Source organism: Drosophila novamexicana, unplaced genomic scaffold (assembly GCF_003285875.2).
Source record: "Drosophila novamexicana strain 15010-1031.04,08,12 unplaced genomic scaffold, DnovRS2.1 tig00000644-arrow-pilon, whole genome shotgun sequence".
Taxonomy (NCBI): domain Eukaryota; kingdom Metazoa; phylum Arthropoda; class Insecta; order Diptera; family Drosophilidae; genus Drosophila; species Drosophila novamexicana.
Genome location: NW_020824814.1, coordinates 1,353,512 through 1,370,729, shown reverse-complemented (window position 1 = coordinate 1,370,729; position 17,218 = coordinate 1,353,512). Strand labels below are relative to the sequence as shown.

Here is a 17,218-nt window from a genome sequence, read left to right as displayed (position 1 = left end):
GCTCAACATGCTTGCAAGGTGTCGACATTGCTGTAGTTGTTGTTTCATTTGATTTTTTTTGGCAGTCAGCTCTAAGCAGGTGCGCGACTTGGTAGGGGGCGCTTAACGTCCTCGTTCAGATTAAACTTGTGCAAAAAATTATTCTAATTTACTTAAACTTTACAAAATATGTTCTTTATGTTAAAATCAACCCTATTTTATATTTGTGCAAAATATTTACCCCTTTTAACTCCTGCAATTTAAATTGTTGCATAATCCTTGCCTTCTGTGAAAATTCGTCTAAATGGAATTAAAGGAAGCAGCTTCAAATTTCTGAAAAAGATAAGATAATGAAGAATTTATTAATGCATCAAATATATGTAAATTTGTACACAAAATGTTGCAACACTTGGCAGCTCTCGATTATAATTTATAATTATTTGTCAAGCACTAAAATTGTAATCAAGATGTTTCTGTTAAATAAAAACATATAAAATTGTAATTTATGTGTTAACCGAATCCAAATTTCTAACACCTTTTCCGTAGCTATGAATAAAGCTAATTGCCGTGAGCTCGGGCTGAATATTAAGCAATCGATTAACAGCTATTTGACATTAGTAGATGAGCAAAACTGGGGGCAACTAATCAGCTAGCTAATAACCCCCTTGGCGACGACCCTGACTGAGTGACTGACTGAATGACTGACTGACTGGCGGCGGCGGCATGTTGCATAGTTTGGATGCCAATCGAAATGACCAACATTGATTTATATGCAAGGCAAACTAAATATTATCAATAGGCGCTGCTCAACAGCTGAGCAGCGGCAGCAAATGGCAAAGCAGCTCATAAAAAAAGCCAACAACTTAGCACAGATAAATAAACACAGTCACAAGATAATAACAAAAACAAATGCCAGAGCTGCAGTTGACGTTGGCATCGAATTAAAGCGAAATAAAAAACCCAACGACAGAGAGAGAGACAACAACAACAACAAACTGTTAAACAGAAGCAGAATGAATAAGTTAGCGCATATGGCCAAAAGCCAAGAGCCATGTCGTCAGGGGGAGCCAACTGAGCCAACAACTGAGCTGAAAGCCAAAATATTTTGTCGACGCCAGCAGCGACGCCAGCAGCGACGCTGGCAGAGGCAGCAGCGTCGTATCGGCAGAAGCACAAACGCATTTTGATTTTTGTTTTTATACCCTGTAACCAAACAAATGCTCCAGAAGGGTATACTGAAGCGTGCCAACTTTACAGAACAGGCATCAATATAGTATATAAAATTAACTAATTAGCTGTATCTAATTTAATATACACATATAAGAATTAGTGCTTATGTGTTCCATTCCAATGTTCCCTCACGGTTGCTTTGAAATCAGTTGTATCGATTGTAATATCGAGATCGAGTGAAGCCAACTTCGCTCTGTGACGAAAGTTCGTGTAATTATAAAAATATTTTATATTTAAATACTTTAAGCCAATACACACTCGCATGAATATTATAAAATACCAAAAATAAAGACATATATTTTACAAATTACAAACAATCGTATATTCACCTGGGCATAGGGTATTTACTCACCACGCACTCCCTTCAAGCTCTTCTCCACGCAGCTGCAAATAAACAGGGTATCTGCTAGTCCAGACCCACTCTCTTACAAGATCAGTCTCACTTGCTTTGCTTTGCGTTGGCTCTTGGACTGGTCGTCGCGACTGTTTGACTGGTCGAGTGCCTCACCTGCTGCTCGTCTGTCTGTCCGCGGGCAGAACTCAACTGAAGCTCAGCTGTGGCTCTGCGCTTTGTTTTTTGTATCTGGCGTATAAAAAGCATCTTCAGCTGGCGCACAAATTTTAATCAGTCCGAAAGGCTGCGTCCGTCCACAACAGAAACGAATCGCTAACGAATCGCATTCGAGGCTCAGCTGAGTACGCGAGTGAACAGTGTTGTAAAGTGCAAACACAAGTGAATCAATCCAAAGAATCTAACGGCAAAAATGTCTCACAAAGTGAGTGTGTGTGTGTGTATGTGTGTGCACCTCTGGTTGTGATCTAATCTGTAACGGTTTCTTTCAGAAATCCGTGGCCAATCTTCTGCTGATGGGGCTGGCGCTGCAGCTGACCTCCGCGGTGCTGGCAGACGTCTCGCACTTGGAGTACTCAATCTCGCCCAGCTCCCAGCTGGGCGCCTATCACTATCCCGCGCCGCGTGCCTCGCAGCGTCAGCTGTCGCATCAACAGGTGGCGCGACAATTTGTGGAGCCAGCCCTGGAGCATGCGGCCTTTACCCAGGTGCTAACCAGCAGTGGCTACGTGTTCGGTGGCAACACAGCCGCCGCCGCCGTCTCGGCACCACTGACCGCCGCCGCCACCGCAGCGACGGGTCGTTCCATAGGCACGCCGACGGCGCATGCGGATGCCAATTCGCTCAATCTGAAGCTGCCCGTGCCCTTTGGCCTGATGCCATTGAATGTGGCGAATCTGCCGCTGCAGGCAGGCGCCTCGTACGCCACAGTGCCGCGCACCACCGGGCTGACCTCCTACGGCACGGCGCAAATACAAAGGCGCTGAGCACCACCAGTTGCACCACATATGTATAGGATTTCGTAGGCATCGATTTTAGTTGATATTAAGTTCAACGCAAGCCACAGAGACAACCGACTGTTTTATTACCTCTGTGAGTGAGTGTGAGTTAGTGTGTGTGAGTGTGTGTGCGTGTGTGAATCATCTTAGGGAATATACTCGAAATATACTCGAAATATATTCGAAATATGCTCGTAAATAAAGTAAAAGCTACTTGCCATTTAAAGCTCTCGCCACAACTACACACAAAGATCACATTTATCGATCGACTTTTTTATGGGTGGGTTCATTACCAAGCGCCAATCAAACCATCTCGATCCATCCAGCGGATCATTGCCACTGCAAACACTTGTCTCTGGTTTGACTGTGCTGCATTTGCATATATCGAGTGGAGAGTCGAAGGTCAGCACCAAGAGACGTCTTCATCGGTGGCCAGCAGACCCGTCGATCGCACCTTTCACTCGCCAGCTGCTGCTTATCAAAGATCAATGTTTTTTATGCTCGCACACTGTGGTTCGGCGGTTCAGTGGTGGTGCGGCGATTATTATTAACAAAAAAACAAATGAGATGAACATCTAATTTGCATACAAGTGTTTCGAGAGCTGTTTCAGCGCTCGAGGAGTTGATCGTAAGGCCTTAAACTTGGCATTGATTTACTAGCAGTAACCCCCCCTCAACCACCCCCCCTTACTTAGATGCCCCTGGCCTATCGTTTAACCGGACACAATTGATTGTCGCAAATCCCATTAAACGGATGTGCGATTTATCAGCAAACGGAACTCTGATCTGCATCCAGCTTTGAGAAACCACTTTTAATAACTGGATTAACAGCAACCAAATCAAAAAACAATAACCAAAACGAACGGTACTGGCAGACAAATAAAAATAAAAACAATCCTATATATACATAAATATATTATTATTAACTGATGGCTACGTAGAGGCAGGTCTTGCCCGGAGCGAGAGAGGGCGTCGAGGAAGTGAGCGGAATCTCAAGTATCTCAAATTTCCGTATAACCATCAACTGACTGACTAACCTGATGGAAGAACTCATAATCAGAGCTCAGAGTCAAGAATTGTTTACAGGCGGCAGAAGTGAGAGTTCGTTGCGTTGATCAAGCTGTTGTTAGGCTACAAACAGGAGCAATGCCGAATAATAAATACCCTCGTGAAGATTACGTGAAGCAAAAGTTGAATGCAGGATTGCTCGATTTAGCCTAAATAAGAAACAGTTTCTTAAGGAACAACTGACTTTTGATAGATCATTCCCATTGACGCATTACCATATTGTTATCCCATTTTTGGGATTTTATATATGTCCTAACTGAAGCAAAAGTAGGTATATGTAACAAATTTGATCAATGTAGCTTCACTGAAAGACGAGTTCACATAGGATACAATTAGAAATACGTATATATAGGCTGAAGAACTTGGCTAATTATGCTGATCAAGCTTATATATGCGGCATTGGCTCACAGATGTCTCTGTACAAAGTTGGATCAAGGTAGCTGCCAGAAAATTCGAGTTCCTTTGGGATATATAGAATAATAGTAAGATCGATACAGAAATTCAAGTAAGCTGTTATAAAATCCAAGCCGTTTCTGTATCAAGTTTAAACAAGCTAACCTTAAATAAAGTGAAGTTAACATAGGATGTATAGACAGAAAGATAGATGAGCACATTTAAAAGCTCTTCTAAATATGCTGATCTCGATAATATCCCCTTTATAGGTCGAAGATGTCTATGAATCAAGTTTCATTAAAGTAGCTTCACTAGGATGGCTAGATATTGATATTTAAAAGTAAATAACCTTAATTAAAAGTAAATAAACTAGTCTCCTTCTACCAGCTGTTAAACCTGTTTTGTATACATTTACAGGGTATAAATATGCGGATACAGTTACACATGCGCATACCCCACGTAGCATCAAGCACGGCTCACTGGTCACTTGAGCAGATCATCTTGCAAGGCCTTGAGTTCATCTTGGAAAAAACAATGCGAAACGCCGACTGCGACGGTCGCAGCGGAGGAGCAGAGGCAGTCGATGATGACGCTGTCGTCAGCACGTGACCGACGATTGCTTATTAAGTCCGCGAGCCGGTTTGAGAGCTGCTCGCACAGCTAGCTGGCCAAGCTGTGCGGGCCAATAAGAGGCGCTGAATAATGGCTAAAACAGATGCCGCTGGGAGCGAAACACATCCTGTCCGGGGCTTGCCTTGGGGGTTAGCTCAAGGTCGATGCAGGATGCAAGGCAGCAATTCGAGGCAATTGAAATTCTTTTTATGGCCGCCCATTAAATGCGCACTAATGCGACACTTGCGAGGCGACACGCATTTTATAGCCAGGTCTAGCTTGAAAATAAGGCTAAGACAACCGCCAATTGGCAAGCACTTTAAAGCGGGCAAAGCCGCAATTGACCCACTCGATGGCCGTGTGTCTGCATACAAATGCGAGCACTTTGCGAAATTTGACAACTCGTCGATTGCGACTGCGATTTGGACTTCCTAGCCACTATCAAAGGCTGAACACGTTCCGCTCGCACAAAGAAGCGACCAAAATATGCACGACTAAGTCGAACAGAATGCTGGCTCGGTGGTGCAGTGGCTATATAAAGCGCAGCTGTGGCCTAAAACAGACATTATCAGTCCAGAGTCATCCACTAGACAACCACAGCAACATGTTCAAGCTCGTAAGTTTCCTGCCACTTCCTGAAAACCACTTCCAGCACTTGACTAGCTCATCCCACAGCTCATCATTGCCGCTCTCGTTGCCTGCGCCGTGGCCAAGCCCGGCGTCGTCGCACCACTCGCCGCACCACTCGCCGCACCACTCGCCGCACCACTCGCCGCACCACTGGCCGCCTCTGTGGCCTATGCGAATGCACCACTCTATGCCGCTGGCGGCAGCAGCCAGGTTGATATCCGCAACAACTATGATGGCACCCAGTCCTCCTACACCACGGCACCCTTTGAGCTGACACCACCCTACTCCAACCGCTATGTCTCCGGTATTCCAGCTGCCTATGCCGCCGCCGCTCCCTACGCCGCTGCTCCACTGGCCGCTCCACTGGCTGCTCCTCTGGCCTCGCCATACGCTGCGCCCTACACCCTTGGCTCACCCTTCGCTGCGCCCTATGCCGCACCCTATGCCGCACCCTATGCCGCACCCTATGCCGCACCCTATGCTGCACCCTACAGCTTCCCCGCCCCTGCTCCAGTTGTTGTCTAGACATGTCTTCAAAATCTGAATTGTTTCTTTAGCGAATTTTCTATTAATAAAATCGTGATTTTAAACTAAAAACTATTTAAATATTTTTAATCAAATGATACTGACCACAGTCTATACTCTTCTCTTCTGGTGAAAGAAACATTTTTTTAATGTGTAAAAAAAACTTCCTAAAAAATCTTTAAAAAAAAAGTTCAGTAATACATATAAAGATGATGAGAGAAGTGGGCGTGGAATAGTGTATTAATTTATGAAAAGGAAGAATTTATGAAAGAAAGATATTCAATTTAATGTCGCCTACTATAACAAGCAGCCGCATATACCCCATATACCCTCTAGTTGGAAAGGGCACTCTTAACGCTCAATTTATGTTGTCTGGCCGTCCATCATGTTTTGGCAATATTTTATTAAAATGTCATAATCGTTTTCCATTTTGGCCTCCACACACACAAAACTATCTGTTATATAATATCGAGCGGTGCAAGAAGTTATTGGCCCCCTCGAGCCGCCATAAAAGCAAACGCGCCTTCTAAACAAATGCGACGACAACAAAGTCACGATTTGGGCCATGTTGCCGCAAGTTAGTGGTTACCTCATCCGCTGGCCAAAAAGCCGTCAAAGGGGCCACAAAGAGGTGTGGTGCATTTGGGTGGCTCCGAAAGTAGCCGAAAGTGAAGAAGTGCACGTGCAATTTGGCCACTGGCCAATTAAGCCAGGCTTAAACAAACACTTGCACTATAAATTAATGGCTCTTAGCCAGTGTCAAACATTGTTAGCCACGTCTTCGACTCGAGCAGTCGCCAGCAACTGAGCACAAGGACAGCACCAACCCCCCAACACCACACAAAAACCACCAGCAAGATGTGGCAGCTGAAATTGGTAGGACTTTTATGCCCAAGTGGCTCAATTTAATGGTTATTAACACTTTCTCAACCCCAACAGTCTTTCGTTTTGGCTTTGGCTTTGAGCTGCGCGGATGCCAAGCCCTCGCACCACTTTGATCAGTTCGATCCACACCTCCATCACTTTGATCAGCACTTAAACCACTTTGACCACTTGGAGCCATTGCATCAGGCACTGCCGGATCACGTGGACTATGCAGCTCCTCTGCAGCTGCAGGAAACTCTGCTTCCGGCTCCGCTGCCGGCAACAGCTTGGCCCGAGCCAGCTCACCTGGCTCCAGCACCAGCTTGGCCGGCGCCAGCTCCATTGGCACCTGCACCACTCTGGTCAGCACCACTCGCGCCTGCACCAGCACCCGCTTGGCCCGCACCAGCACCTGTTTGGCCCGCTCCAGCTGCGCTCGCACCTGCACCACTGCTGCCAGCTGCTGCTCCTTTACTGCCGGCACCTGCACCCGCCTGCCTGCCGCCGGCTCACGCTCATCTGCTGCCAACCGCCGAGCTGCATTTGCCCACGGTGACACAGGTGCTGCCGCCAGTAGTCGAGGCGGTGCCCTTTGCGCCCAGCTATCGTGCGACATTTGGACCAAAGCGCACCACGCACCGCGTATCCGTTGGCTACGCTTTTCCCAAGCTGTTGGCTGCACCACACGCCCATCTGCGCGCGCTGCCACTGAAGCTAGCGCACCACCATAAACACCATCATTCGCTTTTCTAGGCTCTGTTCGAGTTGGCATTGGAATTGGAGTTTATTATTCATAACACTTTCATACATTGAACCACACCAAAGAAGTTTTGAGTCGTGTAGAAAATTGTAAAATAATGTAAATTATGTATTTAAAGATAAATATAAAAAACGAAAACTAAACCTAATTGAAATCTAATGTAGGGGATAAATGAGGAGGTCAAAGTGTGCAAAATAACTGAAGAATTTTAATATTTTTTGAAGACCTGCTTTCCTGCTCAACGAACTATCTTTAAGCTAATGTACTGCCAGATATTTATTGAAATACTTTTAATAAAACTGTTTATAATAATTCCAAACAATTTTCTTGCTGGCGTGTGTAAAATGCAGACAACACTTGCAAGCGACCAAATCAGGAATTCCAAACACAGAAAGTGACAATGTACAAAGGGGACAGGGGCGGGGCAAAGAAGTGGGCCAAGGAGAAAGAGGGGTATATAGGGGGCGACACGCGACAATTGCAGTGAAGAAATTGAATATTAATTATAGAGAGAAAGACAGAGAGAGAGAGAGATAGGGAGGGAGGCCATGGCAGGGAAAAGAGGGAGAGGTGGGAGGAAGAGCCACCACACGGTGTGTCACGTCTGATAAATGTGGCTCATTAGTAGGTGAATATCGATGCCACCAAAGTAATATTAAAAACAAAACAACGAAAACTTGCCCAACAACCCGGCCGAATGTCGGCCACTAGGCTGTGGCTTATAGATGTGAGCGAGTGTGCGTGTGTGGTGCGGGTGGTGTCGATTTTTTGGCGTGCAATTATGAAAGTGGGCGTCGCTAATACGTAACAGATGGCCAATTGATTATTAAGTACATTAAACGCCCTTCGCAGCACGGCCTTATGTAGAAAGTCTTGCGTTTTTGTTTTGATTGCTTTGGTATGCCCCACCACAACCACCGAAAACAGCACCCAGCCCGGTCTGACAGAATTATAAAAACGCCAACCACTCGACAATTGTACATCAAAGCTTAGTTAGCACTCAGACAAACCACCCAAAAAAATTAGCCCAAATCGCAGCAAAATGTTCGCCAAAATTATGGTAAGTCGCCAGCTCCTTGGCCCAGGATGTGGATTTTAAAACGTGTGCCATCTTTGCTTTGCAGCTCGTTGCTCTGTGCGTGGCTGGTGCCCAGGCGGGTCTTCTGCCCTTTGCCGCTGCACCTGTTGCTCCAGTGGCCGCCGCTGGCGTTGTGGCGCCCTATGCCTCCAGCTTCAATGCCCATCGGATTAACCATGCTGTGGCCTACCCGGTAGCACCACCCGTGGCGCCCGTTGCTTTGGCTGCACCAGTGCCGGCGCCAGTTGCTTTTGCTGCACCGCCCAAGGTCGCCTTTGCTGCTCCTGCCTTGGCACCAGCTCCAGTTCCAGTGCCGGCTGCGCTGCCCGCTCCGGTGGCTGCTCCTCTGGCTGCACCGCTGCCCGCACCACTGGCCACGCCTTTCGGCTTTGCTGCGCCCGCGCCTTTGGCTTTTGCCGCGCCCACCAGATTTGGTCTGCCAGCTGCTGCACCTTTCGCTGCACCCGTGCCGGCTCCTCTGGCCGTGGCACCCAGGTTCGCGCCCGCGCCCTACTTCTTCTAGATGTGATTCTGAAAAAACACCCTAGACTAAGCCCAACACACACACACACTTAGCCCAAACAACACACACTAGAAAGCAAAATGCTTGGCGAATAAATTGTAAATTCACTTTATTTAAACGCTAATCCTAATCCTCGCCAGCGCTAGATCCGCACGCTCTTCACGTGGCCAATGCGCTGGAACAGCGGCACATGTTCGAAGGGTGTGTGAGAAATGGGCACCGAATCGTAGGTAACATGCGCGATCTTCGTCAGCGGCGCCACAATGGTATAGCCAGGATGTTGTTGCTCCTCCCCCGTGACGGGCTGATGATGATAGACCACCGCCGTAGGCTGATGGTACACCAGCGTGGCAGCTTGTGCCTGATGCAGGGCCAACAGCAGCACGAGGATCGTGTAGCTCAGCCAAGAGATTAATGTACGCATTCTGAGAGAGAGCTGGGATGATGAACCGTTCCAGTTTCTGACTGCACTTCGACTAAGCGGAGGCTCGAGCGTTGGCTTCTTGAGGCCTGACCAAGTACAGTTAGAAGCTGCTGGGGCTAGGGCTGGTGGCATCTTGAACCGGTTGACGGTATTAACTGGCTGCATTTTTCCTCAGATCGGGAACCAGTTGCAACACCGCACACCTAGTGTTCCACTGTTAACAATCTCCGATACTCCACTCACACGAATTCCCAAAACTCGTTTTCAAGTTCAAGTTTAAACGCGAAGCTGATCGCCAGTTGTTGTTGGCGTTGTTGGCGTTGCCGTGTTTTTTCCAAGTGTCAGTGACTCTTTTGTAGAGCTTATGAATGTAATTTTAGTTTTTTTTTTTTTTTATTATACCCTGTGCACATTAAAAAACTAGCTTAAATGTGGGTATCATAATCGTAAAGATGCGCGCACGAATAAAAACGCTTAGAAAATGATTTTTTTGAACCCATAAAGTTTATCTCCGTTCACACTGACACACAAAACATATTACAGATAAAACCATCTCTATTCGCGGAAAATGAGTGGAAGTACGAATAATTGCAATCTTAAGAAAATCATTTTTTCAGTTGGACTGGACAGAACCGGATAAAAATATATACTAATCGAGTTCGATAAAGGAAATAAATATTTGTTTATCAAGATCAAGATTTACAATTTATTCATGTTCCTTTTCCTATCTAGCTCGGGGCTTGTTAATGCCGGGAGACCAAAAAATTTCCAAATCTAGCTTTAGTCGACCTTACACAGACTTCAAAATTAAATGGGTTTCGTTCAATTTTGCCCAACTTGGTTTTATTCTAGGCTTTCTTAAATATAGATTCACAAGTTTGTTAGCTCGTCAATAATCTGCAATGCAATAGAAGGAAACAACTTTTCCAGGGCATCTGTTAGTCGCGCACTCTTCTGTGCTTCTTCTTGCTAACGCTTATAGTTAGTTAGTGACTGAGCTATTTTAGTAGGTTTTTAGTTGCCATTGTTTATTGGGGTTTATTGTCTTAAAAGACGCGCTGGTTGCCCAATCTCTTAACGATCGACAGTTCGGGCATGGAGAAGAATTGATTACAGATCTCTTTGTTGGATCTGCTCTTTATACATAAATTATTGCGTCACATGGCACTCAGATGCCCGGTGTGGCATAAATTGAAAGCTCATTGACCTTATTTTTAAGTATGAATTTGATTTTATTTAATTTTCTTTTTGTTTAAGCTGCGGTCAATCGATTCTAGTTGCAAACCTATAGCAGCAGCTGCGATAGAAAAACGATTTGGTTTAAGCAGTGCCAAAAGTGGCCGCAGCCCCGCCCAAAACTGGACACTTAATGGGCGACATGTTGCCGCCTGGCGTGCGACTTGTCGCATGTTGCAAATTCAACACTTGCCCAATTTACGATGGCGTGCCGGTCCACATTGCGTATGAGCAATGCCTGATTGCTCCGATCGCGCGAACCGGGTGAAAAGTCTTTGACCAAAAAACACACAAAGTAGATTAACAGAAGCAGCCACAAATAGTGACCAAATGAGGTGCCCATTAGATCATCGACAGCCCAATTTTGGGTGGCAGCTCAGCTAGTTCCTAGTTGCAGGCGAGGTATAAAAGACGCCAGCTTGGAGCAACTGCAGCAGCACAAGCCCAACAGAGCTTCTGGAGTATAACACGTGGCAGGCAGACGCAAAAGCTAACAACAACAATATGCACAAGGGAGTAAGTAGCCGGTAGCAAGTCAATGCCATATAGCTAACCTAATCCTAATCCTGGCCAGCTTTTACTGCTGGCAGCGCTCGGCTTGACCTGCTGCTTGGCAGCACCGGTACCAGAGCCCGCCCCGGCTCCAGCTCCCGCGCCGGCACCAGACCCCAGCTTTGGACATGACTATCATCTCGGTTATGGCGGTCTGGGCTTGGGCCTGGGCCACTACGGGGGACACTACGGCGGACACTATGGAGGACACTATGGCGGCTATGGGCTAGGTCTGGGCATAGGCTATCATGCGCCCATCATCAAGACAATTAGCCCGCCCATCATCACGAAAACCATCATTGGCAAGAGCTATCTGGGCGGCTACGGATACGGCTTGGGACACGGCTATCTGGGCGGCTACGGACATGGCCTGTATGGACATGGCCTGGGCCTGGGTCTGGGCTTGGGCTATGGCCATGGCTGGTGAGCGCCGCTTTAATTTGCCTGGGAACGTGTGAGAGTTGAAATCGAGTCAGTTTCGTCAGCTTTAGATCTAAGCAATTAAACGTATCAATAAATTTCTAGCTCGCTCGAGAAGATTAATACTCGTTTTTTGATCAAATACGAAATATAATTAATATTCAAATTCACTTTCTCTCAGATGTTGACAATTTTCAACGAAACGAAAAGCAATAAAAGCAGACGACTTTCGGCTGAGCTTCTCTACCAGCCATGGCCCAGGCTCAGAGCAGGAGCAGCATACGATCTGTAGCCAAGTCCCAGTGGAGCAGCCAGTGGTGCATGGGTCAGGCCGAGTGGTGCATGTGCCAGGCCGAGTGGTGCATGTGCCAGAGCTGGCGAAGCATAGCTAATCCTGGGTCCAAGTCCATAGGCAGAATAGGCGGGTGCAGCCAGTGGAGCGTGAGCCAGAGCTGGCGCGGCATAGCTATACCTGGGACCCAATCCATACGAGGCAAGTGAGGGCGCACCCAAGGCGTGGCCATAGGAGATGGCCGGTGCGGCGGCCAAAGGCAGAGCTGGACCTGCGGCCAATCCACCCAAATAGCCAGGAGCAGCAGCAGCGCTGGCCAAGCAGCAGAAGGCGACAACGAACTGTGACAAGAGTTTGGGCCTAGTATTAATATTTTTGAAGGCAGCTCCATGGGCCACGACTTACGTATTTGAACATGTTGTTGGGCAGTTGTTTGGCTGATTTACTCGTGGCGAGAACACAACGTTTAATAATGCCTGCCAACTGGGCTCAAATGCTTTTATAGCCAAATCAAGCCAAATCGAGACCCAAAACTCCAGCGAGAACGGCCCAAACTGCACTTTTACTTTTGTTGGAGGCTGCGAAACCTCGTGTTGCACATGCAAAGTGCAACTCGTGGATGCAGTTGGCATCGGATGTGTGTGTGTGTGTGTGTGTGTGTGTGTGTGTGTGTGTGTGTGTGTGTGTGTGTGTGTGTGTGTCGGGTCAGGCCCAGTTTATGCTGCTGCGTTGGAGACCCGCCCAAAAGCTGCCAACACGACCAATGCGGATGTTTGGAATCATTTCTGCTCGACTCTGTATATATGCCAGTTAAACATATACACAGATATATAAACAGATATATATCATAAGATCTGTGTGAAAAAAATAAATAAAACTAAATTGCATTTGAACGAGTTTCCGAAAACATTTAAGAACTGGTCGCTGCGTGCGTGTTGCGCTCAAGATATTGTCTGATATTTATCTTCCAAGCGAACGGCTCGAGCAATGCGTAAATTGGCCATTTAGCAGAAGTTTTTCAAGATTAAGTCTTAATTACAGCGTTTGGTTACAGGAAAATTGCTTTGTCGCTGCGACCCAGCTCTATGCACACAAAAGAATTTTAAAATTTAGAAATAAAACTGAGAAAATCGCGTGAGAAACTTTCAGAACTTTTCTGGCAAGCAATTGAGCTTTCGATAAGTTCTCAGCATATGTTAAAAATTTGATATCGGGGCGGATTTTAAGAAATAAAATACATTATTGTACTTTAGCTAAGATGAAACTATGGAATATTCAAAAATATTTCATCAGTATCGGGTGCTAATAGACATTAATTGGGATACAGAAAACATATATCAATTCGATCCAGAATTTGAAGATCATATTCTTGGTTTAAGGAAGTTACCAAGAATTGTCTGAGAAGCTGAGGATATCTGATGTGCTTACTCCATATAAAAAGAAAATGAAATATCTTATCGTATATCTTATTTTAAGGAAACGTATTTACCCATTATCAATGATTGGAGGCTATAAAGATATGGAAACATTATCTGAAAGACTCGAATAACTCTTCCACAGCTCAGCTCTGATGAAATTTAGGTGTAAATCCTTTGTATACATTAATCAAATTCATTTCAACTCCAAATTTAGTTCTTTCAATTACAATATCTTAAATTTTTTGAAGTTCTTTCAAAGCTAACAAGTTTCCTGTTTTTCGCTCAGTGTACGTGTCATAATGCGAGTTGTTGTGTTGATTGCTCGAGCCGGACTTCTATATAAATTTTATCTAGGGCAGCGAGTTGTCGATAACCGATGTTTGTCTCGAGCCTAGCGGCTGGTGCAGCCGTCAGAGGCGCCGCAAGGTCAGCGTGCAAGAGGGGCTAACGCCAGCTGCCCCTTTGCGAGACGCCGCTGGGCAAGCACTTTAAATGTAATCATAAATTCAGAGCTATCAAATGCGAGCACAATGCACATTGTTGTTGTAATAATTCTAACAGACAAAGTTGTTGTTGTTGCTGCAGCTGACAGTTAATTGCCAGCAAGCAGCCCCTCCGCAGCAGCCCCACGCCCCACGCATAAATCAGACTTAACTTTGCGTAAGCTTAAAAGCCCAAGCTTTTAAAGTGCCTGCCGGCTATCTGCACCACTGCACCACTGCACCACATGCACCACCTGCCCGCTTGGCCACTCGCTACGCCCTGCGGAGCAACTCGAAATTGACTGCGTAAATCTTAGCTAACCCCCACCACCTCTCCCTGTGGCAAATGGAAAGGCGCCCAAGTGACAATGGAGGTGGCCAACGCCAGAGTCTGGGTAATTGCAGCGGGCTGTGATTATGCGTAACTTACGCCCAGACAAAATATTTGCATACAAATGTGCCCGGCAAGTGGGCGATTATTTTGTATCATTTTTTGTTATTTTTTTTGGCTACTTTGCGGGCACTGTAGCCGGTTTATTTACAGTGATTGGGTACAGTGAGCGCCAAAAAATTAAATTCAATTAAAATTTTGTCACTTGTGCAACGCGTCGATTAAGATCGACCTTTATTGATGTCTGCACAAATTGAACCAGTCGGGCGGTTGGGCAGTTGCCTAATTGTGGGCACTGTGTTCGTTAACTAAACGGCAGCACTGTAGCCATTTAAAAAATAAATAGCTAGCAGCAGGAGGGAAGCTGATTAAAACGTGCGATCGCACAGCAAACGAGTTGCCTGGGAAACATTGTTGTATACCAATTATAAAGGCGTTGCTGTGGGCGTGGTCGATTCGCCCTGCAAGCAAATGAGACGAGGCAACAGTTAATACCAATTTGTAGGCGTCAAAAATCATGCAAAAAGCACTCGAGAACTAGCCAAAATCGGCATTTGATTTAATTTGCAAGCAGCTCGACATTTAAACATTTAATGAAATGCATTTTCTGATAGCCAATTGGCGGTACCACGCGGCGTATGATTAATGCACTTGCTGCAAGGAGTGGCAAGGCCCATTCAATATTGATCGCTGAGATTTGTTCGCAAGTGGCGCCTTTTAATTAAACGCAACACAAGACAACGAGAAGTAGATGTTAGAAGTTGTGGCAAGCCAGCAGCTGTTGCTGCCACACGCAACAAATCGCGCCACGTTTCAATTAAAAACAAGCTAGCATTTAATGTCTTTGCATTGCTGCAGACGAAATACCCTAGTCAACTTATTAATATTATAATTCTTATTGCTAAAATTATTATCATTACATTAGCTGTCAGTATATGTCTACAATCAAAGAGCCCTACTTTTAGATAGCATAAATAAGAGATAAGAGATTCGAGCCCGGATTCCTCTACACAGCAGTCTGATGACCAATAGGCAATTCATTATCCTATGGCGGCTAACTTCTGAAAGCTCCAGGATACTACAATGTATCACGAATAGAAAAATATTAACAAATATTAGAGCATTACTTTAAGTCGATTAAGTAGCTTATAGTGTAGGGTTCGAGACCCCAATGAGACTCAAGACAGAATATTGTTTGTCTAATGCATTGTTTATATTACAACCAAACGAATAATGTGCTCTTATGCGATTTCTTGTCCTTGCTTGAACACCATAGTACAATATAAATAAAACACTACATTAGTATTCAAAGCTCATTCCATTAGAGCGTAAGCTACATAAGCAGCTAATGTATTAGAATGATAATAATTATAATTAGATCAGAGATATATGGCATTCCGATATTACCGCTCTGTACACCCGTTGGACCCATTTTGATATGTGCAGGGTGTATTTAGAACAAATAGAAAACAGTGGAGAAAATAACAACATGACGAGTGCCAAAGGATTATGCAATGCTTCAATGTCATCGGCGGCGATGGCAATGAACTGTAGGGTCCAGCCTGTGGCCGGGCTCGAGTGCAGAATGTTGTTTGTTTGGCTTTGTGGCACGTGTGGCATGCAATATTATGCTTCTCCGCACTGATTGGGGATTAAATTTTTAATAGCCTCATGACTCGACTTATTAACACGGCCCGAAGCAACGGCCTAACAATGTCTGCTGAGCTGTACCTGCATTGAATAATTCAAATATTGCCAATGCGCACGCACTAAAACCAGGGCCAAACACTTTTACTACCATACTTAAAACGATCGCAAACAAGGCCAACAAATCCTAACCAAAATAGCAAATCATTTGATATACTACACGATAATCCACATTCCTAACTCAAGAGCTTAGTCACTTCCGCCTCGGGCCAGCTGAAGGGGACTAAGGCTAGGGGGGACCAAAGCTGGCGTCAGCAGCTGCCTTCTATGGATGCGATTATCATAATTTAACGCTTACCAATCCTCAGATCAGCCACAAACTGTTGGCTACTGTTTACGTGCCCGTCATTTTAACCTAACCCAGTTACAAGTACATATATTCAATGGGAGGCTTCGGACTGTGCATTTTAATTGTGTTGCACATTCAATATAGAGACCAAATCGGGCGAATGGGCAGGGGAAGCGAGCGCTCGATGCGAAGGCAACACTTGGAAAAACACAAGCGAACGTCCTTGTTGAGGTCAAGTGAGTCAAAAGAAAAAAATGCAGAGATAATTAAGTAAACACTTGAATTACTTAAAATAAAATGTAAAAATCGATTGAAATATTTTTACGTTTTACGCAAAATGCATTTATTCAAACAATAATATTCCCTCTCTATCATCAAAAATAATACTAGAAAATCAAAAATAAAAACCAAAAAGATGAAACAAAAACCAAGTAAAGGAACAGCTTAAGCACATGATAATTGCTCGAGGAAATTAAAATTGCGTGAAGTTAACTAAAATCAGGATCCAAATACGATATCAGGTCTGGCTGGTCGTGGTTGACGTGGTTCAGTGGTGCGCTTAGCGGTAGTAGGCGGCATAGGGATAGGCGGAGTATGCAGCGGCATAGGGATAAGCGGAGTACGGGTAGGCGGCAGCGGCGGTGTAGGCAGCGGTGTAGGGCGCACTGTAGGCGAGTGGTGCAGCGGTGTAGGCGCTGTAGGCCAGTGGGGCAGCCACCACGGCGGGCTTGGCGGCGACACAGGCCACAATGGCGAACAGGCACAAAGCGAACTATGAACACAATTTGTTTATATCGAAAACACAATTGGACACTTTTAGTTTCGGACTTACGAATTTGAACATTTTGAAGTGGTTTTTGGTGGTTGCGATTTGTCGTGCTGGCTGGCGAGCTGTTTGTTCTGAAGAACTTGACTGATGCCCACAGCTACAAATGCACGCACTTATATACCTAACGAACGGAGCCCTAAATGCACAAAGTTGAAGCCAAAAAAAA

The 17,218-nt window shown here is 45.5% G+C and overlaps 8 protein-coding genes across 8 annotated transcripts; 5 read left to right on the top strand and 3 right to left on the bottom strand.

The window, feature by feature from the left end:
* Nucleotides 1–1,927: 1,927 nt before the first annotated feature.
* Nucleotides 1,928–2,547, top strand: LOC115762901. Its single transcript, XM_030705277.1, has 2 exons — nt 1,928–1,985; nt 2,053–2,547. The coding sequence occupies exons 1-2, from the start codon at nt 1,974–1,976 to the stop codon at nt 2,545–2,547; spliced, it is 507 nt and encodes a 168-aa protein (XP_030561137.1). The 5' UTR covers nt 1,928–1,973.
* A 2,593-nt stretch (nt 2,548–5,140) lies between these two features.
* LOC115762887 (cuticle protein 16.5) lies at nt 5,141–5,787 on the top strand. Its single transcript, XM_030705261.1, has 2 exons — nt 5,141–5,248; nt 5,308–5,787. Exons 1-2 carry the CDS (start codon nt 5,141–5,143, stop codon nt 5,785–5,787), a joined length of 588 nt encoding a protein of 195 aa, XP_030561121.1.
* An 858-nt stretch (nt 5,788–6,645) lies between these two features.
* On the top strand, nt 6,646–7,404 carry LOC115762885 (resuscitation-promoting factor RpfA). Its single transcript, XM_030705260.1, has 2 exons — nt 6,646–6,663; nt 6,727–7,404. The coding sequence occupies exons 1-2, from the start codon at nt 6,646–6,648 to the stop codon at nt 7,402–7,404; spliced, it is 696 nt and encodes a 231-aa protein (XP_030561120.1).
* Nucleotides 7,405–8,453: 1,049 nt separating this feature from the next.
* LOC115762923 (cyclin-dependent kinase inhibitor 1C) lies at nt 8,454–9,012 on the top strand. The gene is made up of 2 exons (XM_030705304.1): nt 8,454–8,471; nt 8,536–9,012. Exons 1-2 carry the CDS (start codon nt 8,454–8,456, stop codon nt 9,010–9,012), a joined length of 495 nt encoding a protein of 164 aa, XP_030561164.1.
* A 142-nt stretch (nt 9,013–9,154) lies between these two features.
* Nucleotides 9,155–9,436, bottom strand: LOC115762884. The gene has a single exon (XM_030705259.1). The coding sequence runs from the start codon at nt 9,434–9,436 to the stop codon at nt 9,155–9,157; it is 282 nt and encodes a 93-aa protein (XP_030561119.1).
* Nucleotides 9,437–11,176: 1,740 nt separating this feature from the next.
* Nucleotides 11,177–11,651, top strand: LOC115762883 (glycine-rich protein). Its single transcript, XM_030705258.1, has 2 exons — nt 11,177–11,188; nt 11,247–11,651. Exons 1-2 carry the CDS (start codon nt 11,177–11,179, stop codon nt 11,649–11,651), a joined length of 417 nt encoding a protein of 138 aa, XP_030561118.1.
* Nucleotides 11,652–11,887: 236 nt separating this feature from the next.
* Nucleotides 11,888–12,353, bottom strand: LOC115762882 (cuticle protein 10.6). Its single transcript, XM_030705257.1, has 2 exons — nt 12,342–12,353; nt 11,888–12,277 (listed from the first exon to the last, which is right to left on the bottom strand). Exons 1-2 carry the CDS (start codon nt 12,351–12,353, stop codon nt 11,888–11,890), a joined length of 402 nt encoding a protein of 133 aa, XP_030561117.1.
* Nucleotides 12,354–16,698: 4,345 nt separating this feature from the next.
* On the bottom strand, nt 16,699–17,117 carry LOC115762713. Its single transcript, XM_030705038.1, has 2 exons — nt 17,056–17,117; nt 16,699–16,995 (listed from the first exon to the last, which is right to left on the bottom strand). Exons 1-2 carry the CDS (start codon nt 17,065–17,067, stop codon nt 16,783–16,785), a joined length of 225 nt encoding a protein of 74 aa, XP_030560898.1. The 5' UTR covers nt 17,068–17,117; the 3' UTR covers nt 16,699–16,782.
* Nucleotides 17,118–17,218: the final 101 nt, after the last annotated feature.